The following is a 23212-nucleotide window of genomic DNA, read 5'->3' on the forward strand; positions in this document are numbered from 1 at the left end:
GTATGTATGTATTTATGTATTTTTTATTTTTTTGCAACAGGATCTCACTATGTAGTTCAGGTTGGCCTTGAACTCACTATATAGCCCAGGTTGGCCACAAATACTCTGCAATCCTCCTCGGCTGGATTATAGGCATATGCCACCATGCCTGGCTTCTTTTACTGTATTTAATATTTTTTTTCTTTTCCAGTACTGGGGATGGAACTCAGGACCTTGTGCTTGAGAGGCAGGCGCAATGCCACTGAACTAAATCCCTGGCTCTTGTATTTAATATTTTATGAGAAAAAAAATTATCTTTAAATAAAAGATTTTTAAAATTTCCCTTATTATTATTTACTACCCTTTGCTACTTTGTTTTTTTTTTGTTACCGGAGATCGAACTCAGGTCCTTGCGCTTGCGCAGCAGGTGGCGAAAGCAATGAGCTAAATCCCCGGCCCTGCTACTTTGTTTATTCCATTTCTTAATATAGTTCCATCCTTAACCTAAATAACTAGAAAAATACCAACATGATATCTGCTGTACACCATCTCTTGGTGCCATATTTCCAACAGATTTACCTAGAACACACTCCGTACAAGTACTACTACTGTATTATGAAAAGGAAATTGTTTCTCAATTTTACAGCTAATAAGCAAGTTAAAAATCAGTGATATCTTCACAAAACTGAAATATAAACCACTTTTTCAAACACACACGTGATCTGATTTCTAAGCTTTCATATGCTAGCTGGATGCAGCAGCATGTGCCTGTCTCAGTTACTCAGGTGCCAAAAGCAGAAAATCTCAAGTTTGAGGCCAGCTTCAACAACAAAGAGGCTTCATCTCCATTTAAAAAAAAAAAAGCTATATATTTGCAAATGTTAAGTACTGAACATTTTAACCACCCACCACCACCATTACTGTAACAACAACAACAACAACAACAAAAGCCTAAAGAGGAAGGGCAGCATAATGCTGCAATCAAATGTAAGTATCAAAGCATTTTTACCTTCCGATTCTGATCATAAGCAGAATCAATCCCCAAAATGCTATTCACTTCTAAATATGGATATTTCTTCTCCAGGACACTGACCACATGTTCAACTTTCACTTTGTCTCCAGTTTTCACCTTGTTATAGACCTGAAGAAAGAAAATCGGTAACCAACTACACTTTAAAAACCAAATTCTAAATATTCATCATGAAAAGTTTCTGAATGGAGAAAAAGTGAAATAATACATTGCATTAGCAATGGTCCTTTTCCTAAATCTCATTAAGATGCTTTCTTCCTTTTTTTTTTGTTTCGGGTACCGGGAATAAAACTGGGGTCCTTGTGCTTGCGCAGCAGGCGGCGAAACCACTGAGCTAAATCCCTGGCTCTGATGCTTTCTTAAATTAGAAATCAAATATTCTTAAAATGATCCTAGAAAAACAATTAAGATATGGTGGGCCCCGGATTTAGCTCAGTGGTTCTGCTGCCTGCATCGCAAGTGCAAGGACCTGAGTTTGATTCCCAGTACGAAAATAAAAAATTAAAATGTGTTATGTGCATGTAACAACTCTCCACAAGGAATGTAGAAGTTACGTACTGCAAATATGTACTAATAAAACATAAAATGACCCCCAAAATTAAAAAGACCCAATCAATTCACAATCACGGTTAAATCACAAACACAAAATGCATTAAGAAAAATCTAAATACTGAAAAGTAATCATTGAAGAATGCATGTCCATGATGTTTATTTAGGGTGAAAAAAGTTGCAAAATCCTTATTTGTAACAAATCAAAAACAAATAAAATTGTGCCCATATATGTACAGATCAACCTCTAGAACAATCCAAGGCAACCTGTTCATGATGCCCACTTTTAAGGAGAATCAGGGAAAGGAGAGAAGTGAGGCAGAGAAATTTAATATTATTTAAACTTTCTACAGTGAGTACTTTTGTAATTAAAAAAAATCTATTTTATCTTTTCCTTCATACATATGTCTAGGAGAGGGAAAAAGCTATAAAAAGCAGCCTTTATTTACTTATGATGTTGAGTAATTTCTTTTGGACTTATTTCATTCTCCACGGTCTCACTAACTTCCTCATTATTTTTCATGGAGGTGACTGCAGCAGTTCATTAACTAGACTCTCCGCCACTCCATCCTTCATCAGACCCATCTCCATGCACTGCACAGAATGAGCCTGCACACTGGCTGCCCAGCCTCCAGTGGCCTCCAGGACTAGCTTCTCCTCCCATTCTGCTCCCACCATGCCCTGTTCACACCACACTAGCAACTTGCCAATCTGACTGGCAGCCTGTGAAAGTGACTTCCACTCTCCTCCTGGACTATGGCTGTACAACTCTGCACTCCACAGAAAGGCCCACAGCCATGCCCAGGTGAAATAAAGGTATTGTGCCACAAGGCCAGCTGTGTTCTTTTCCACACTGCATGACAACGTCTGTGAACATGTGCCCTGTGAGGCTGCAAGGTCTCAGAGGACAGGGGTGAAGCCTTACTATTCTTTGTATTCCCCACAGCTGAGACCACACCTGGCACAAGGTGGGCCTTTGAGAAAAGTTTACCAGATAAATAAACATTTTAACTAACAAAAGATGCTCCAAACAAATCTCCAAACAGTAAGCAGAACATAAATGTAAACCACAGACCAACATCATCTTTATGGGTAAAGTGGCAAAATTGATTACTTTACACATTTTTTTTTTTTTTTTTGGTACCGGGGATCAAACTTGGGTCCTTGCGCTTGCGTAGCAGGCAGCGAAACCACTGAGCTAAATCCCTGGCCCAACTTTACACATTTTTTTAAAGTTACCATTAATCTAGGTCAGGGATTTAGCTCAGAGGTACCACGCCTGCCTCCCAAGTGCAAGGTCCTAAATTCAATTCCCAGTACCAGAAAAAAATAAAAAATTAAGTTATCATTAATCTGAAAACAAAAGAACTGATACATGTAAAGTTTTCTAGTAAAAAGAAAATAAAGAGAATTCTGAACTTGAGCAAGTAAATGCCTTAAATATATGCACAAATGAGGCATTTCAGAGTTTCCAGTTAAAGAAACCAGAATATCAGTCATTAAGAATTTTACGATGAATATTAAACTATGTCCTAGTTCCTAAGGAACCTCATCTTAGCTGAAATCACATCAATCTATTATTTTTTTGTTTTGGTTTGGTTTTTTTGGTACTAGGAATCAAACTCAGATTCTCTCTCTTGCCAGGCAGGTGCTGTGCTGCTGAGCTACATTCCCAGCCCGCAACAGTCTACTATTAATGTCAATGAAGTGATAAAGTAGAGATAACCTGTAAAATCCAAACTATAAAGAGTTTACACAAATATTTTTTTCTCTGCAGAAATACAGAAGCCTCTTACCATATATTCTGTTTTAGAGTAAGTTAATTTTTTTTTTTAAATTGCCATTTTGAATAAAAACATACACGTGTCAGAGTTTGGAAGGCATGATACTCATCCATATCCTGGACCACGTAATTATACGCTCTGAGAACAGCCACTCCAGCGTCCTGCATGCCATCAACATCTTCAGAGTCATTAACCACAAAGATAAAACCAATTCTGGAAAGAAAGCAGAAAGAAGAAAAAGAAACATCTCAAGAGTGCACCCAGCTGAAGAGAATGGCATTCCTATATACCCCTTTTGACTGGAGCTAAAGGAAGAAAACTACCCCTAAGTGCAAAGTACACGACACATCCTCTCAAATACGGTTGCACAAGTATACACGTGTCACTTATAAAATGAAAAAGCAGATTCTCAATGTGGCTGAGGCTTTTCTATGGTTAAAATATCCTATTTCCATGTCATGAAAAGATTCCTTTACTGACATGAAAGATGTTCCTACAGTTTTAGGTGTAAATTTTGTTCTACTTTTAAATAAATATTAAGGGAAATGAAAACATTCAGACTTAAAAATAAATAGAAAAGAAGGAATTGTGACATTAACAATAGCAAGAAGAATTATAGGTAACAGGAAAGCAGAAAAAATAATTGGCCTACAGCAAAAAGCCATAGCCAGGGGTAAAGTTCATTTAATTTTAAAATTTAAAATTAAAAAACCACAAAAAGATGCCATTATACATTTATAGATGGGTTGCCAAAAAGACTTGCGCTGGGCAATATGGAAGACCCTAGCTCCTGGCCTCCTACTGAAGCAAAACAATATAGTGGAAAAAGGATGGCCTTTTCAACAAACAGTGCTAGAGCAACTAGATATCCACATGCAAAATAATGAGTCTACATAGACTGTACACCCTCCACAAAAACTAACTCAAATGGATCATAAACTTAAGTGCAATACACCAAACTATAAAACTCCTGGGGTTCAACAGAGAAGATGGTAATCTTGGGTTTGGCAATGACACATTAAATCCAAAGCCAGGGTCTATGAAAGAAGTGATTTGTAAGTTGGACTTTATTAACATTAAAAATTTCTACTTTGCAAAAACACTCATCTGATAAAGGACTGGTATCTAAAACATAAACACTCTTAAAAACTTGACATTAAGAAAACAACCAAATTTTAATATAAGCAAAAGATCTGATCAGGCACTTCTCCAAATAAAACATACACATGTCAGGGCCGGGGATTTGGCTCAGTGGCACCCATGCCTGCCTCACAAGTGCAAGGTCCTGAGTTCAAACCCCAGTACCAAAAAGAAAAAATACACATGTCAAATATGCATATAAAAAGATGCTTGGACATCCTACGTCATTACAGAATTACAAATTAAAACAATGACATATCAGTACACATTTATTAGAATGGCTAGATACCAAAACCCTGGTGACATCAAATGCTGATGAGGATGTGCAAACGACAGGAACTCTCTTTCAGTGGTAGTGGAAAAGCAAAATGGCCTGGCCCCTTTAAAAGACAGTATGATTTTCTGACAAAGCCAAGCATCAGTTGTCACACAATCCAGCAGTCTGGCTCCTTGGTATATACCCAATAGAACTGAAAAATTTACATACACAGAAAAGTCTGCACACATATTTTTAAGAAGCTTTATTCATAACTGCTCAAATTTGGAAGCAACCAGATGTCTTTCAATAGGCAAAAAGATAGCCGGGGAATTAGCTCAATGGTATGGCCGCCTGCCTCTCAAGTGCAAGGTCCTGAGTTCGATCCCCAGTAGCAAAAAACCCCAAGACCAATAGGCAAAAGGATAAACTGTGGTATATCTCTATAATGAAATATTACTCAGTAATAAAAAGAAGTTAGGTTATCAAGCCTAAAAAAGACATGGAGAAACCCTAAATGCACACTGCTAAGTAAAAGAATTAAGTCTGAAAAAGCTACATACTGTATGACTGCAACTGTATGATATTCTGGAACTATAAAGACAGTTTAAAAAATCAATAGTTGCCAAGGGCCTGGGGCTAATAGAGGGAGGAGGGACAAATAGAGGTAGGGCACAGGGGACTTTTGAGGGCACTAGATCTAACCTGTAAGATAGCGTAATATGGATATTTGACTTTATCTATCAAAACCCACAGCAGGTGCAACACCATCACTGCATCCTAATGGACACTATGGAGCTTAGTAAACATGTATCAATACAAGTGAATCAAATGGCTCTAAAAATGTGGTCTACTAATTTAAACAAAGAAAATATAAACACATATATCAAACATCACATTGTTAATACTGTTTGGTTCTGATGAGGTGTGCATATATGTGGGTGGAGGTGAAGTGAGCATTTATATTTGAGTGAAAATTGTCTTTGTTTTTTTAAAATCCCATTTGTGATAACAATCATGAGTAGAAAAAGAACTCTAAATATTCTTATGTAAATCAACATGGGGTATCACCTAATTAAATCATAACAATATTACCTGTTCACAAACTAATTTCTCTGCCCCAGGTTTCTAATTTGTAGAAAGGGCATCAGACTTTTCCAATGGCTAAGACAGAAAGTTCAGACGCCTGTGTCCCCTGGGCCTCACTGTGGAATACCACTGTGGGGTCCCTCAGACCGGGCCTCCTCTGCACAGCCATGCCAACAGCTAGTGCATGCCCACAGCCATGCACAGCAATCCTCAGCCCACCCCTAGCCCCAGCTGCTCACAGCATGCCTCTCTGGCTGAGGGCTCCAGTGCAATCTAAACCCACACACCCTCTTCTCGTTCCCCAGTACCAGTTAATAAAAATTTCACTATTGCCCACTCCCTACCATGAGTTGACTTTTGCACTCTTAGATTTCTCCTTTATTCAAAACACAGCTCTAAATATAGCTCAGTAATTTATTCCTCCACCTGGTTAAGTGACATCCATCCTTTGCATGAAGCAATTTCGCTAAACTCAAAATTTCTGCTTCTCCAGCATCAATATCCTCTATTTTATTCAAAGCCTCTCTGAAATCCAACTTCATGAAAGCTGTGCTTCCCAAATATCTCAGTTCATAGCTGTGGGACTGCATGGGGGTGGGGGTTGTTGTTGTTTATTTGACTTGAGACAGGGTCTCACTGTGTAGTTCAGACTGGCCTTAAACTCACTATGTAGCCTACGGTGGCCTCTAACTCACAGTGATCCTCCTACCTCAGGCCAGCCTCCCAAGTGCTAGGATAAGAGGCATGCACCACCATGCCCAGTCCTCTGTTTATAGTTTATCTCCTTGAATTCTAAAGCACTTATAGTTAGTTGGACATAATTAACACTTGGTCAAACATCTCTTTTTTCCTCCAGTATTAGAGACTGAACCCAGGGCCTTTACAGTGAGCTACATCTCCAGCCTTTTTAATTTTTTTTAAATTTTGAGACACACTCTACCTAAGTTGCAAAGTTGCACGGGATAAACTCAAACTTTTGACCCTCCTGCCTTAGCCTCCCCAGTCAAACATCTTTTTAAAGTGTTTAAAAGTATGCAGAAGACTTCTTCCAACAAGGCAGGAATATAGTTCATATAACAGCCATAGCATTTGGCTTAGTACTGGACATGGAACACACAGTAATATTTGTTGGCTAAAGAGTTCTTTTTTTTTAATTTCTAAAAATTCCAAATTCATCAATGTAAAATTACCAGAATTATCTGAGAAAGTAAGTGAAAGTATCTTAACACTTACATGTAAAACCTTAAGAAAATTGTTATTGAAAGAATAGTGGACCCAATGAATTAGTGTCCTCTTGCTAGATTTGACAACAGAACTGAAATAAACAGTGTGTAAATCTAGTCCTTGACAGTCTAACAACAGCTATTGATAAAGCCGTGTATCGCTGCTGAAAGTGGGAACAAGCTCTGTGATGGGGACACTCACCTAGGAAAATTCTCTTCCACTAAGATGCAAGCTGAAACCACAAACTACTTTTACACAGGCTACTTATTAATAATTCAATGGGGGTAAACCTCTCTTCATTGAGAATAAACTCCCAGTCTCAAAAGACACTGGCTTCATACCAAGCAAAAGATAAAACTGCCGTTAATGATCCCTACTATTAATTATCCTGCAATTCAGTAGCACCAGACTTGTACTGCAGAATAACAAACAAAACCTCAGCTAAATTAGCTATATCATCGAATCAATACTAGTGTTACCTTAGAGGTATATGATTACTGAGGAACATCTCAGCTGTGTTAATCAACTCTGCTGTATTCTCATGTGCAGGATCAACTATGAACACCTAGGGGGAGAAAGGGAGAAGAACCCATGAAATGACATTTATTCAAATGCCCCTGGGCCAAAAGAAATTGCCATGAAGCACTGTACATGAAGCCAACATTTTTCTATTTTAAAACACATAAAACAAGAGTTACACAAATAGCATTTGTCTTCCTCTATGTTCAAAGAATGTGCTACTGGAGGGCAAAGTGATTTTTCTCTTGGACTTAGGCTGGTAATATGGAAACAGAATTACAGATTTCTGACACCTATTCTTTTACTACACCAAACAAAAAGTTTTATCAACTCACCTACCTTCGAAAATGAAGACTGCCTTACTGTCTTTTTATATTTTCATTTCTAAGGACCCCCTGTACCAACAGGGAGCATTTTACGGGTGGAAGTGATCAGGGGAAACAGCTAGTAAAGGACAGAAGTGAACACGGACACAGAGGGAGCAAGGGAGAAGCAAGGTTCACAGGCTGGCAGCGAGGAGTCACTCACCATGTTGTGCAAGTTCTTCCTGATCTGCCTGATGACACCAGGAAAGGTGGGGCGCAGCAACTCTTGTAGACTGGAAGGCCAGGAGTTATATCTGCTATCAACTTCCAGGTTGTTGACCCACTAAAAAGAAAGAACACAGCATGGTCATGCACCACCTTAGTCAAATTCACTGAAATCTGTGGTAAAAGCAGTATGAGCAAATTATCTTACAAGGAGTCATGAGACAGGACCATTTTTAAAGGTACAGAGACTGAGTAGAAAAATGAGTGACTACATGGGCCGGGAATCTAGCTCAGTGGTTTCGCCACCTGCCTTGCAAGCGGAAGGACCCAAGTTCGATCTCCAGTACCAAAAAAAAAAGAAAGTAAAATGAGTGACTACAATACAAACCACAGAATAGGTAATGTTATTTGCAACCAAACAAAACCAATAAAAAATCAGAAAATACCAATAAATCTGAGATAAAATGATTATTTAGAATGTATGATGACACAGTTTTTAATCAATTTATTCTAACAAACTAATGTCACATTTATGATGTTATCCATACTCTTTATAAGTAAAACCATTTTTAATAGGAAAATGAATAACTTAACAGTGTTCATCAAAATACACAAAGAACTCCAGTAATGATCACCTACATTCTACATTATTTCTCGCTCAGTAAAATCCTAGTTGCTAGCTACATCAGTTCTGTCCTTTTCTCTTTTTACCATGACTGCCACGATGGCACTGTATCCACATTGTTTTATAGATGAAGAAGGTTCAAAATGAATTATGGCCAGGGATTTAGCTCAGTGGTCCCACCGCCTGCCTCGCAAGCACAAGGACCCAAGTTGGATTCCTGTTACCAAAAATAAAAAAATTTTAAAACACCCCAATAGTCCAAAATGAATTGTGTAAACAGAACTCCTAAAAAAAAAAAACTCAGAGAGATCATATAGCAGGTAATAACTAAAGTCCTAGTAAAAAAAAGGTTATTAACTAAAAACTTCCATTTTTAATAGCAGGTCTGAATCACAAATGCCACAAAATCATCCAAGACCTGTATGGAACTGGGAAAACACTAAATACTCTTTCCTAAGAGGTACTCAGCTGAATCCTACAGCAGAGGAAAAATCATTGTCTTAACCATAGTAGCCAAACAACTCAACTTTTTGGAGCATTTAGGACACTACTTTATTAAATACACAAAGTACCACATAAGCAGTTATGAATCTTGATGGCAATGAAAGAGATGGTGGGAATAACTTAACTCTCATAAAAGACAAATTAGAGAGGTACAATAAAGATGTCTGGAGAGAATGGCCTTTGCCCACCCCCCTGTCAATACTCACTGAAATAGCTGGACTCCTGATGTCAATGGCATATTCAGCCTCAGAGGGCTGAATGTTCAGCTTCAAAATATTATGCAGAGAAAGGCCTTCTATTCTTAGTCTATGAAGACCCTCCATGACCCGGGCTTCATTCCTCAACACATCAAACAGACTAGGGGAAAAAACAGTAACAGACAGACAGCAGAAAAACTTTTTAAAAATTCCTTGCCATGAAAAACACTATTAATTAAAACTCAATGCTAAGTCAGACTGAGAAAGCAAAAAAGGAAGTGCTGTTTCATCTCATGAAGGTACACAAGACAGAGGACATGCTTCTGGTTCTTAGTTATACTTTTCAGTTATTGGTAGGGAGGGACAGGGGAGAGAAGGGGAGGAGGGGAGAGAAGGGGAGGAGGAGAGAGGGAGGGAGGGAAAAAATACAGAGATTAATTGTGCTGCTTTTAAAAGCACAAAGTAGGGCCAGGGATGTAGCTCAGTGGTTCCGGCGCCTGCCTCGCAAGCAGAAGGACCCGAATTCGACCCCCGGTACCAAAAGAATAAAATAAAATAAAAAATAAAAGCACGAAGTATAGGGCCAAAGATTTAGCTCAGTAGTGCTGTGCCTGCCTGGCAAGCGCAAGGTCCTGAGTTCTGTCACCGGTTCCGCAAAAAAGAAAAAAAGCATGAAGTGTAAAATGTGAATTTATGATCTCTCCCCGCCCCGCCTCCAGTACTGAGGATTGAAGAACCCAGGGCCTTCATACTGAGCTACATCCCTAGCCTTTTTTATTTTTTATTTTGAGACAGGGTCTAAGTTGCTAAATTGCTCAGGCTGGGCTCAAATTTAAGATCTTCCTGCTTCAGCCTTACGGAATGATGAGATTATGAGACTACAGGCATGCTCCATCACTGTAGCATTTCTTACAACTGTATGTGAATCTCCACTTGATGTTACCCAAAAGGCCAAGAAGCGATTGTATGTGAATCTCTACCTCAAAATAAAGTTTAAAAATACACAAAAAAGAAATACTTTATTATTTATGTTTAATATACGCTTCAGTATCAGCATCAACTGGCACAGGCCCACAGAGAAAACTATGGGAAAATGGTTGAGGAGGCAAAAAAGATAAGGAGGATACCTCTATAATGCAACAAATGAGCATAAAACCTTAACAAAAATAATGTGCAATATCCTAGTGACAACTGAGTATTAGCAAAAGCTTTTGTTCTTACTACTGTGAAGCCACAGTATCAATAGTACTGATTTTAAATCCACAGATAAAATCTGAATTCTCAGCCAAGAGTAGTGGTACACACCTGTAATCTTAGCACTTGGGAGGCAAAGGCAGGAGTTTGAGGCCAAGCTGGGCTACATAGCAAGACTTTGTCTCAAAAAACAAACAAACCAAAAAATCTGAATTCTACCTGTCCACACCTCCATCATAAAGACAATTCGGTGCTATTTAGTCTTGATTTTAATTTAGTATTACATTTAAAGAACAAAAAGTACGTCTTCAAATAATAATGCCTGCTGAGACCCCAGAGACAGCATTCTGAATAAACCTACTTCACACTATTTCAGAAGCAGAAGAATCTGCTCTTTTCTATCTATAGTTAACATGAAAACAGCTCTAAAAGGGCACCCCTGAGAAGCCTCAGGCCTTGAGGACAGACTGAAATACAACATGGAATTGGATCATTTGGCCAGCCTCCACATATACATGGTGCCTAGGAAGCCATCAGCCTTTGCCTCCTGCAGCATCAAGGAGGGACAACCATCTGAACGTGCCCCACAAACTTATAAACAGAAAATAAAAATCCATACCTGAATATATCCTGTGTATCTAAATCAATATGAAGTCCATTGATGAAGAGAGCTGAATCTCCAGGCTGTAATCCTAAAGTTCCCTTGAAATACTGAAAAATTTTTTAAAAATTAAAAATTATTAGGAAGTAGTAACTTTCTGTGTTTCTAGGCGTTATTATCTATACAAATCTTGATGATCTATGCCTGGGTCAAAATGTTTTTCTATGTATGCCCCAAACCCTTCTTAGATTTACCACACTTGTTTCCTGTAGCATCAGAGGCGAGTAGATAAGTCAAGGGCTGAGGGTCACTTTTAAAAAAGGGATTGTGAATAATATAGGATTAAGTATACAAATTTTATTCCTATTTAATTTAAAAATATAACAAGTTTCTTCCTGCCCCAAGATACATTAATATACTGTACTCTTTCAGTTTCCTTTGTCAATAATACTTCTCAGAACTATCTGCAAGGAACTGAAACTAGTATTTTTTACCTTAAGCCATGCATTAAGGGAATAGACCTATTTACTTGTTCTTTGCCTTAGGAACAAAGAAAGTTCCTCATAAACAAATAAACTGGCTCACCCCCTTAATACAGTATTGAAGACAGAAGTCAGCTATCTATTAGAGGGGATCCACAATAGGCTTCTCCACTCTATACAGCTACCGAGTTGTACAGGCTCTGGAATTCCCCTTGCCTCCACTCACCAGTGGCAGGCAAAAGGGCACAGGGTTGCTATCCTGGCTTTTTCATACTTCCATTGCTTCCCCTGTTGGTGATGTCAACCAAGGTTGTGGTAGGAGTCAGTAAAAGCTGGAACCCTTGATGAAGTCCAGGAATATAAACCAAAAAAGGATTCAAACTAAGGCACACCAAGAAACTTCTGAGCTGTTGCACTAAAGACAGCACCCAGTGCTACCTAGCTTTGCAAGACCTGGCCTCCATGGAACCCTTCACCTATTGCTCCCCACAGTGGTGGCAGCCCTGCACACAGGTGACCATGCAGCCCCGCGACCTGCCTGAGTCAATGGAAACATCACTCTGATTCCATGTTGAAGCCTTTCTGTTTAATTCTATTAATATTATTAATATTAAATAACCACCTTTCTACTTAATTCTTTCTTCAAAGGAAACAGCAACTATTATTTGTATATTTGAGAAGAGATGAAATTAATCAGATAGCAGGAGCAGTCCATAATCCCTTAAGAACCTAGGACTGGGAAAAGGAAAAGAAGGACTGCCGAGCTCCTTTACTCCCCAGTAGTCAGTGGACTAAGAAAAAAATGTAAGATCTAGTAACGCACAGGGAAAACAAGGAAATGAGGAAGCCATGGCTTCTGCTTCAATGGCAAGGTTACAGGATAACAACAAAATATACACATATTTCAAAACATTACGCTGTATACCATTAAATATTTATCAATTTTTTATTTATCAATTTTAAAAAAGAAGATAATGGAAAGCTGCCTGAACTGAAAACTGGATTTTCTTCCATGAGAGGGAAGAACTCCAAACTCACTCAAACTGCTCTGATCTGCTAAATGCATACAGTCATATCATTCCTGGGTCTGGATGCTGGCTGTACAAGTTGGGCTCATTTTGGGAAAATCCAGCACACTAAAGATTTAGGAATTACCCAGGAATAGTGGTGCATGCTTGTAATCCCAATATTGAGTCTGAGCAGGATTGTGAGATTAATGCCAGCCTGGACAAAACTGCAAACCAAGAACCTGTCTCAAAGAAAACAACAATGTTCTGTCTTCCTTGCCTAGGAAGCTCTAAAATTAAAATAATATTGGGTATTTTCTGAAAATTAAAAATTAAATATAAATTATCAATAAAGTTTTGTTCAGTTTAGTGTTTGAAAAACATGTTTATTTCTAAAGTGTATTAACTAATATCTCACACTTAAAGATTAAGGCAATTTGAGGTAAAGATAATGAACTGAACATGAGCATTTTTTTCCCTCTTAAAACTCTACTGATATGTCAAGAAAAGTATTCTTCCAGTTATGAGCCCACAGGCAAAGAGAGCGGAAGGGAAGGGATAACAAATTTCAGCAGCCAGAAGGGAGGGTGGTGAGCTGTAACTCCCAGTAGGCCCAAGGGCAGGAACGGGAAGGAGAAACCAGGTCGCTCTGTGGACTCATCATCCCAGAGAAACAGAGGCTCATGGCCTGGCGTGAAGAACCACCTGGGGGCAGGGAGCCCCAGGGAAATTGGGGGACTAAAGGTGTCACCAAGTTGTTCCTCCCCACAAGGCTTCTATAATCCTGGCAGCCAGAATGCACACTCCAGGAAGAAGATTAACAGACCCTTCTGGAGATGGACCAGCCCCTTTGTTGAGTTTTCTTCTAGCTATCAAGTCCTTTATTTCTATTTTTCCTTCCTTCCTTCTTTTCAGACAGGGTCTCACTATGTTGCTCAGGCTGACCTCAAATTCTTGGGCTCAAGTGGTCCTCCTGCCTCAGCCACCAAAATAGCTGGGAATACAGGTGTGTACCAGCACATCCAAGCTGGCTGTCAATATTCTGTTTTCAAGAGTTTTGTTGCTCTTGGATTTCACAGTGTGGTCACATCTCTCTGAAGGTATCAGTGGTGCTTGTGCTTTCTTCACTCTGCAATGTCTATTTCCTCTGAGCTGCCCTTTTGGGTCTACTGCCATGTCTTCAGTGTCAGAGGCTTTCCTCAGGTACAGCATCTGGTTATCTGCATCTGACTGATCACTGTCAGGTAAGGGCACCAATAAACTGCTCAGGCTGGAAAACCTAAATAACCCAAGGTTCCCCAGGAAATGGCCATATCAGAATGGCCTACCATCAGAAGGCCTCATCCATAAGGCTTCTAATCAGCCTTCTCAAACTAGTAGGATCAATGAAAATGTCCTGATGGTTCCACACAGGAGGAAGAGATCTCACACAAAAGCTTCAGATTTTCCAAAAGCTAAAGGGCAACTCAAGTTCCAAGGAGCAATGCCTTCCATTTCCTAGATGACTCCCAATCTAGGGCTGTACTCCCAGCCAAGCCATCAATAGGAACCCACTTGGAAACTAATGTAACAGTTGCAGATTTACATCCCATGCAACTTTCCTCACAAAGCATAATGTGATGCATCAAAATAAGGGAGCAGGGCCAGGGATTTAGCTCAGTGGTTCTGGCGCCTGCTTCGCAAGCACAAGGTCTTGAGTTTGATCCCTGGTACCAAAAAAAAGAGGGGGGGGGACCTCAAAACAAAGAAGACATGGAATGCAAGAAAGGAGGTTAAACTGGGCCAGGTGGCAAATGCTTAACATGGTAATCCCAGCACTCTGGGAGGCTGAGATAGGAGGATCACAAGTCAATACCAGTCTGGGCAACTTAGTGACTTAATGAGACCTTGTCTCAGATAAATTTAAAAAGGGATGGGATGTAGCTCAGCCAGTAGACACCAGGTTCAATCCCTAGAACTGCAGAAACAAAACAAAATGAAAGCAGGTTTAAGCCAGGTGTGGTGGTGCACACCTGTAATCCCAGTACTCAGGAGGCTGAGGCAAGAGGATCACTGGGAGTTCAAGGCTAGCCTGGGATACATAGTGAATTTAAGGCCAGTCTGAACTACATAGCAAGATGCTGATTCAAAAAAAAAAAAAACCCCGAAAAAAAAACAAAATGAAAGGGGTTAAAAGAAGCCCCTGGAATGCCTGGTATGCACTAAAGCAACCAGTCAAAATTAGAGAGGATCAAAACTTGGTAAGATCACAACACAAAATACAAGGAAGATGAAAAGATGGGACAAGGGCCAATATGAGACAGTGATGAGACACTGAAAGGTCAGCAGTGAGAGAAAGATAAACCTCATCCTCAAAGCAGAAGGCCAAAATGAAAGGTCTGAAACTGAGAAACAGAATACCAAATTACGCATGCTAGAATACTATCAGAGAATCACCTAAGGCTTGAAAGTAGGTGTCTCTAGGAATGGGGACACAATGGGGTAAGATATGTGAGGGGGCTCTTTTTCTAAATCATGTGGTTAGCAGCACCATGTGGAGTTTTTAATTATGTTCATATTCAACTCTTATTAAAAATTAAAAATATAAAAAAACCCAAAAAACTAAAAATACATAGATTACAGAAATGAGCAAAATAATACCAACTTTGATAAAAGTTAACATTACTAAACATCATATATTAAACACAGATTTCTTCATCTTTAAAAATACTATAATAAAAAATAAATAAAAATACAATAAAAATTGAGTATTTTCCTTTGGTTAATACCTTCTGATTTTCTTCCACTTCAGTTCTAAGTCCTGAACTCACAGCTGTTTTCGTTATCGCTCTATGGGATAAAAATATTATCAGTACATAGTCTAACATTTGAAATAAACGTTTTCTACGTTCCTATTTTTTAAAGTATGAAAGATGTTGTTCAATAAAAGACAACTAGAATGGACAAAACCTCCAACCTTTACAATTGATGTACATATTTTTCCTTACTATAAGACATAATACCAAATAAAAGAAAGATAGGAGTATTTTAAAGCAAATACAGCTGTCTCTTAGTTCTTAGTTGAATACACTAGCCTACTGCTGTGTGTGATCCCTAACACTCAAACACAAAAGGGTAATGTTAAATAAACTAAAGCAGCAAACTTTTCAGCCTCTGTAAGCACTGATGGCAGAGAAAGAATCCTCTTCGTATATCTTAATATGTCAGAAAAAGAACTCTCAGATAGAACTTATAAATCATATGGTTAAAAAAAGTTATTTACAAAGCAACCCATATCAGAAGTCCAAAAACTTCATTCAGTGACTCCAGAAAAAGATTGGCAGTAATTTACATCAACAGTTTCTAAAAACCTGGCTTTTAAAACAATTTGCCTTGCATGTATGAGATATAAATGAAAATTATAAAACAGAAAGCAATGTTAAGAAATTCAACATCTTACTCCATCACTATGAACAAGTCATTTAGCCTGTCTGGCTCTGTTTCTTCAGCAGAAATAATAAGATGATATACGTACAACCCTTCAGGAAACAATGGCCTGTGCCAGACTCTCAATTAGTTATATCAGCATATGCTGAATTTTGTAACTCATCCAATCCTGAAAGGCAGGTATTGCTATTCTACTGCTAAGGGAAATGAGGTCGAGAGATCATTTATTTGCAGATGTTAACATAACTAGTAAGAGGCAGTGTCAAGAGAGCATCACCTGGGTCCGTCTCTTCAACCACACAATGCACAGTCTTGTCCACTTCTTAGAAACAGGACACCATGCACATGAGTAGTGGTGATAAAGCTTTCATTTTCTAAGCATTTTCCTATTTAAAGTACATCATTTAGCAAGTAAACATGAAGATAAATGGATATAATGTTAAACAGAAGAATGTATCAAGGCTTTACTATTACCTGGCTTTGGCAGGAAAATTCTGACTAAGATCCTTCATAACCACCAAAGCTAGCTCTGCAGGAGCAGCCAAGATTCGGGCAGCAGTCTGGAAACTGAGGTCTGTAACAATGCCAAGTGGAGTTTAGAGGGTATTAATCTAACGCAGTGAAAACCAAAAAATATTCAGGCTTCCTTTCCACTACCCTCTTGGTAATAAAGAACTCCTTACAATGCAACCATTCCACAGAGAGTTCATGGTTTAGTTTCAGGTTCATTCACCTCATGGCTCCATAGTGTTCACTGAGCCATTCCTGATCTGGTCACACAAAATGACATATTTAGCAAAGGATAAATTGAGCCCAAACCCTTTTTCCTCTTCTCAATTTAAAATATAACACAAGCCAGGTGTGGTGGTGCACACCTTATTCCCAGCAGTTGGGAAGCTGAGGCAGGAGGATCGCTACTGAGTTTGAGGCCAGCATGGGCTACATAGTGAGTTCAAGGCTGGCCTGAACTACATAGCAAGACCGTGTCTCAAAAAACCAAAAGAAAAAAAATAAATAAAAGAAAGTATCACAAAATATAGCTTAAGTCATTTAGCAAATTATGGTGGAAAATTTTTGATAAATCATTCTTTGGAACAGAAACATACACACACATTCTACTTCTTATATCCCTTCAGCATCCTACAGATACACAGTTTAAGTAACATACATATACAGGAGCATAAGACTAGACGTGTTGCTAGTATTCCACTCATTTATATGTATTACTTCAGCCTAATGTTATTTGTCTTCAAAGTACTTGCTTCTTTTCTCCTCTGATTAATCATAATCACTCTATCTTTAAAATCTGTGATACTCTCATAATCATGCAAATATATCCAAATTTGAATTCTGCATCTCTTAATACCACAAAAAGCAGGCCAATGATCTCTCTATATTTTCATTACCTTGTAATTGCCAAACTTTCAAAGGTGCCATTTCATTGGTGCTCTCCACAAGATGCTTTCTGAGTTCTTTCAATTGTCCAGTCAGCTCAGGGTGCAGGTCTCTGAAAAAAATAAAACAAGTCCTTTTCATTGTCTGTCTTTTTCTCACAGCACACTTAGACAGAAGAGGGCTCTAACTTCATTTTCATGATTTTCTCTCTTAATCCTAGGAAAATTTCATCAGTACAGGCAAAAAAAAAAAAAAATTTCAGTAATTTTCCTCTAAAAATAATATAGACATTGTAAGTTAGTTCAACAACCATAAAATTTACAGATTAAAAGACAAATCACATAACAGAAAAGTAAAAGAGAAATGATTAAAAAATATTGATTTCTCTGCTTCTAAGTAAAAGACTGAAACTATCAGTGATATATTTTATATATATATATATATATATATATATATATATAATTTATTTTATTCTTTATGTTTTTGCAGTAGCAGGGATCAAACTCAGGACCTTGCACTTGCCAGGCAGGTGTCACAGCACTGAGCTACATCCCCTGCAGTGACCTATTATAGTACATAAATGTTTATAGCATTCAATTCAACTGCATCAGAAATAGGTTAAATAAGTCTTGTGAACTAATAATACAACAGCATCATTTATTGGTTTGGGGACCATTTTATTGATAATGCCCAGAATGTAGAACTTGAATCAAAGACTTGTTCATTTTAATGCAAAATGGAGATTGAAGAGACTTACAATCTCTGTTATTCCTAGAAGTCCCTAAAGAACATATACCAAAGTATTTTGAGAAGTTCATCCAAACCTACTTTAAAGCATTATGTGCAATTAAGTTGTTACAACATAATTGCAGTGCATAATTGTTGGGTCTATTTTCTGGATCTTATAAAGTACATGGAAAATAAAGCTCTTGAGAGAAAAAAGTTCATACTGATTACTGGAGAAAGACTATACACTCAAGCAAGATGGTGTTTTGAAGAGGTAACTTGAAACTCCAAGAAACACCTCATGTTTTTATATGCTTATAGCAAACTCATGTTTTAACTGTAGTTTTATATGAAGTATTAATGTTTTTATGTATTTCAGAACTTTCACATGTAACTACTGAAGTTTAGGTAAGCAGGTATACACTGTGCTAAAAGTCACTTATGTTTCAATTTGGGCACAATATCAACATGCAACTCTTGTTTTAAATTATTTTCTTTAAAAAAAAAAAAAATCATTTGGGCCAGGGATTTAGCTCAGTGGTTCCGCCACCTGCCTCGCAAGTGCAAGGTCCTGAGTTTGATCCCCAGTACCAAAAAAAAAAAAAAAAAAAAAATCACTAGAATAGTGATTCTTTACTGGAGGGTAAGGAGACTAAAAGTAGGTATAGGTGGGACTTGAACTTCACCTGTAGTGTTTTACTGACCTGTTCTGTTTTTAAATAAAAGAAGCCTTATGTTGGGGAAACAAAGAAACTCTGATAAACAGATCTTTGGGATAGTAAAGCAGTGTACCAACAGTCAATTTTGGGTGGTGAGCACATGGGTATATATTGCTCTCCATATTTTTCACACATATTTTTAAAATCCAAAAATAAAACTGAAATAACCAATTGCTGCCAGTCCCAAGATGAATTTCTTTCAGCCTACATGCTCTTAAATCCTTTAATCACAGGAGCACAATTCAGGCTAACCACAGTTGCCAAGTTTTATCTTGAAATAGAGTATAAGCCATTTGAAAGTAGTAAAATAGTTACCAGAGAAAGAGATATGTAACATTTAGGTCAGACAGACAGGTGGCTGGGAGATGAGTTCTGTTCTTTCAAACGCTAGAAACTCAATTTCTTAGCTGCAACCTGCAGCCAACGCAAATATTTACTCAGGTGCTTCACTTTCCAAACAAACTAGTTATCACAATATTCTCCAAATAAAACATCAAAATTGGTCCCAGTATTCTGGATAGCTAAATAACTATTTTGGATGTCCAAAGGGAAAATGTCTTCAATATTATACATAATGTATTTATGTTAAAAATGCATAACATCATGCTATCAAAAAACCCTACAAATGTGAATATGCAAAGGATTCTGAAAAAATGGATTAAATAAAAGTGGTACCTGATTACATACTAATGACGCCAAAGCTGATAAGGAGCTGAGTAGTGGTGACCTCAGTGCTCTGGGAGGCTGAGGCACAAGGACGGCAAGTTTGAGCCCCATTGGGCAGCTCGGTGATTTAGCAAGACCTGCTCTCAAAATTTTAAAAATTAAAATAAAAATAAAGGCTGCAGATGTAGCTCACTGAGAAGGCCCTCAATTCAATCCTTAATACTGCAAAACTATAAATAAATAAAATAGAACCTGCTGATAAATAAGAAATGTACACGCGCACAGAACTAACTCAATGTGTCAATAGCAATTCAACTTGAACTGAAACATAACCCAACTATTAAACTGGTTAAATCATCTCATTTAGTCAAATGTCAAGGCTGATGTATATGAAACTGGGCCCAGCATATACTCTATACATGAATGTATTCTATTGAAAATAAATAATAAAAGCACACTGCAAATGTCCTAATTGAAATTTCCAGATAAAGAAGAATTCAGGGCTCTGCATAATTATCAAGCCAAGACCTAAATAACTGCAACATTTAAAATAACAGCTATGATGACTTCTCAGCTACAAAATATTATAATGCTTTTATAAAATGGTTATACAACTATGAAACTTTAAAAATTCCATCATTAAAAATATTTTCAATTCCCTACCAGACACTATGGTGCACATCTGTAATCCCAGCTACTTGTGAGACTGAGGCAGGAGGGCCACAAGTTTGAGGCCAGTATGGACAACCTGGGGTTAGAAAAAGAAAAACAAAGGGGGACTGGGGATGAAGGTCAGTGGTAGAGCCAACTGCAAGGCTCTGGAGTCAATCTCCAGTACTAGAGTAAAAAAAATGGCATCTATAAAAGGCATTTCAATTGAGTTGTTGAGTTGTGTTGTCAAACACAACTACATCTTTGGTATTTTCTTCAGGTGTTTAGAATAAACAAAAAACCAGGACTACTCTAATTTAAAATACATTATCACTCCCCTTGAGAAAAAAATTAAGTGAAAGAAGTTAACTTATCCTATTATTCAATAAAAAAAAACAGCATCCAACTTTATGTCATCAAATGAGAGAAAACTGTAATCAATTTAAGCCACAGGCAGGACATGGTGTCATGTGTTTAGGGCTGGGGATGCAGCTCAGTGCAGGAGGCCCTGGGTTACCTCCTCAGCACTATGAAAGCAACACAAAGCAAAACAAGCATGAGAAAAAGAGTAACATGTTTCACAATACCTGGAAATACAAACATTACAATAAAAAATGGGTATTTCTTCATGTAGATTTACATATACAAATGTCATTAATCAGTAACTCAGTCAGTAATGGGAAAGATGATACTAGGAATGCAAGGAAGCCTGGAGATTAAAGGGTATTTTCCAAAATAAATAGAATATATCATTACATACATACCTTAGCCTTCCAAAGAGAAACCCCTGAACTTCATCAATAGGATCATTTTCACCAATGACTGTAGTATTTACCTCAATTCCTATAAAAACATAGTAAATACATGTCTAATGGATCAGATAAGAAATAAAAAAGTTTTAACCTTATAACATTTGACTAATGTAAAATAAATTCAGAAACACTTGAAATTTTAATGCCATTTAACATTTTGCAATAGGTCTTTAAATAAATGTTTCAACATTCCCTGTGTTCCTTACAAAAGAAGGGATTTTATTGTTTTTGTTTGTTTGTTTTAATGGTCCTGGGTACTGAAACCAGAGACTATGGTTTTGTTTTGTTTTCTTTATTAAATTCTTTTATTGGTACCTTGTAGGTATACAACACAATTACATTTCTCATTAGGAATTATACCTTTACATATGCATCTTGGTTCTTATTTTTTCCCTATTCCTAGCCCTCCCTTCACACCCTCCACCCTTCCCTATTTACAAAGACTTCATTTCCATTTTTTCCATTTCTCAGCATTTTTTCCTTTCTCTTCTTTCCTTTCCCCTGCCCCTCCTACTACCCCTACCCCTTTGGAACTTTCCTTCCTATTTTGCATTATCGATTATTCATTCTAATCATTGGTACATTTTAGGTATACGATATAATGACATTCATCATTGGAAATTTGCACCTTTACATAGTCTCTCTTGGTTCTTATTTTTCACCCTTGCCCAGCCCTCCCTTCAACCCCTCCAATCCTCCCTATTTACAAAGATTTTGTTCCTATTTTTCCATTTTCTCATATTAATCCCATTCCCTTCTATCCTTTCCCCTAGCACTCCCACTTCCTTCCCCTTTGCCCCTTTTCCTCCTATTTCACATTACCTATTATACATTTTAGTCCTTATTTACATTTTCAGTTTCTCACACCAGAGAAACTATTCGGTATTTATACATGTGTGTCCTATTTATTTCACTTAAGAGTAATGCCTCAATGTGCATCCACTTAGCTATAAATGTCTCTAATTTATCATTTTTTATGACTGAGTAGTACTCCATTTTATTAAAAAACCACATTTTCTTTATCCAGTCTCCAGTTGTTGGGCATTTGGGCTGTTTCCAAGTTTTAGCTATTACAAACTGTGCTGCTATGAACATGGGCACACATATATCACTGTGGTATGATTCTTTTAATTCTTTGGGGAAGATCCCCAGCAGGGGAATAGCGGGGTCAAATGGGACTTCCAGTCCTAGTTCTTTGAGGTATCTCCATACTGATTTCCACAGTGCTTGCACCAGTCTACACTCCCACCAGCAGTGGAGCAGGGTTCCTCTTTCCCCACAGCCCCACCAGCATTTGTTATTGGTTGATTTCATGATAGCAGCCATTCTTTCTGGAGTGAGGTGGAATCTCAGCATTGTTTTCATTTGCATCTCTCGAATGACCAGTGATGTTGAACATTTTTTCATGTATTTATTTGCTATTTCTACTTCCTTGTCTGAGAAATGTCTGTTCATTTCAGATGCCCATTTTCGGATTGGGTCTTTAAATTTGGGAGGTCTGATCTTTTTAAGTTCTTTATAGATTCGAGATAGTAGACCTTTGTCTGAGGAAGAGCAGGTGAAGATTTTTTCCCACATTGTGGGTTGCCAGAGACTATGTTAAGCTAACATCCCTGGACCTTTTTATTTTTTATTTTGAGACAAGGTTTCGTTAAGTCACTAAACTGCCCAGGCTGGGCTCAAACTTATGATCCTACTGCCTCAGCCTCCCAGAGTGCTGGGATTACAGTTGTGCTCAGAAAGAATGTATTTTGGTCTTAAACTTTAGAAAATTTTACAAGGTAAAAATTTCAAAATTAATAGCTTTTAATATTATGAACAGTGCTGGGGATTTAGCTCAGTGGTTCCGCTGACTGCTTCGCACGCACAAGGACCCAAGTTCGACCCCCAGGACCAAAAAAAAGAAAAAAAAAAAAGAATTTTTCGAAGACAAAATTCTGAAGAATTAGCAGTTAGGCAAATTAATCCTCGATGTAACTACTGGGAAAAAAAGATGATGAGGTACTAGCTTATTAACCATTTGTTTCATTACCCAAACTGATCATTTTTATGTTTAAAATGAGCTTTACAAAGGAAATAAAAAGCATATAAGGCTCAACTCATATAA

The 23212-nt window shown here is 37.8% G+C and overlaps 1 protein-coding gene across 7 annotated transcripts in view; it reads right to left on the reverse strand.

The window, feature by feature from the left end:
• Positions 1-23212, reverse strand: part of Uggt1 (UDP-glucose glycoprotein glucosyltransferase 1) — a 134826-nt gene that overhangs the window by 68654 nt on the left and 42960 nt on the right. For 6 of the 7 annotated variants that reach the window (XM_087198852.1, XM_087198844.1, XM_087198859.1 and 3 more), the window contains 10 exons: positions 21058-21136; positions 17543-17643; positions 16611-16710; positions 15479-15539; positions 11240-11331; positions 9436-9586; positions 8099-8218; positions 7531-7616; positions 3420-3555; positions 989-1120 (listed from right to left, as the gene is read on the reverse strand). In XM_087198852.1, coding sequence (XP_087054978.1) covers positions 989-1120; positions 3420-3555; positions 7531-7616; positions 8099-8218; positions 9436-9586; positions 11240-11331; positions 15479-15539; positions 16611-16710; positions 17543-17643; positions 21058-21136 — 1058 coding nt within the window. Of the gene's footprint in view, positions 1-988; positions 1121-3419; positions 3556-7530; positions 7617-8098; positions 8219-9435; positions 9587-11239; positions 11332-15478; positions 15540-16610; positions 16711-17542; positions 17644-20305; positions 20391-21057; positions 21137-23212 lie in introns of those variants that run through there. The other variant, XM_087198866.1, reaches the window with a different exon arrangement.

Source organism: Heterocephalus glaber, unplaced genomic scaffold (genome assembly GCF_053883595.1).
Source record: "Heterocephalus glaber isolate CG9 unplaced genomic scaffold, H.glaber_assembly_v1.0 deba00000347, whole genome shotgun sequence".
Classification (NCBI taxonomy): domain Eukaryota; kingdom Metazoa; phylum Chordata; class Mammalia; order Rodentia; family Bathyergidae; genus Heterocephalus; species Heterocephalus glaber.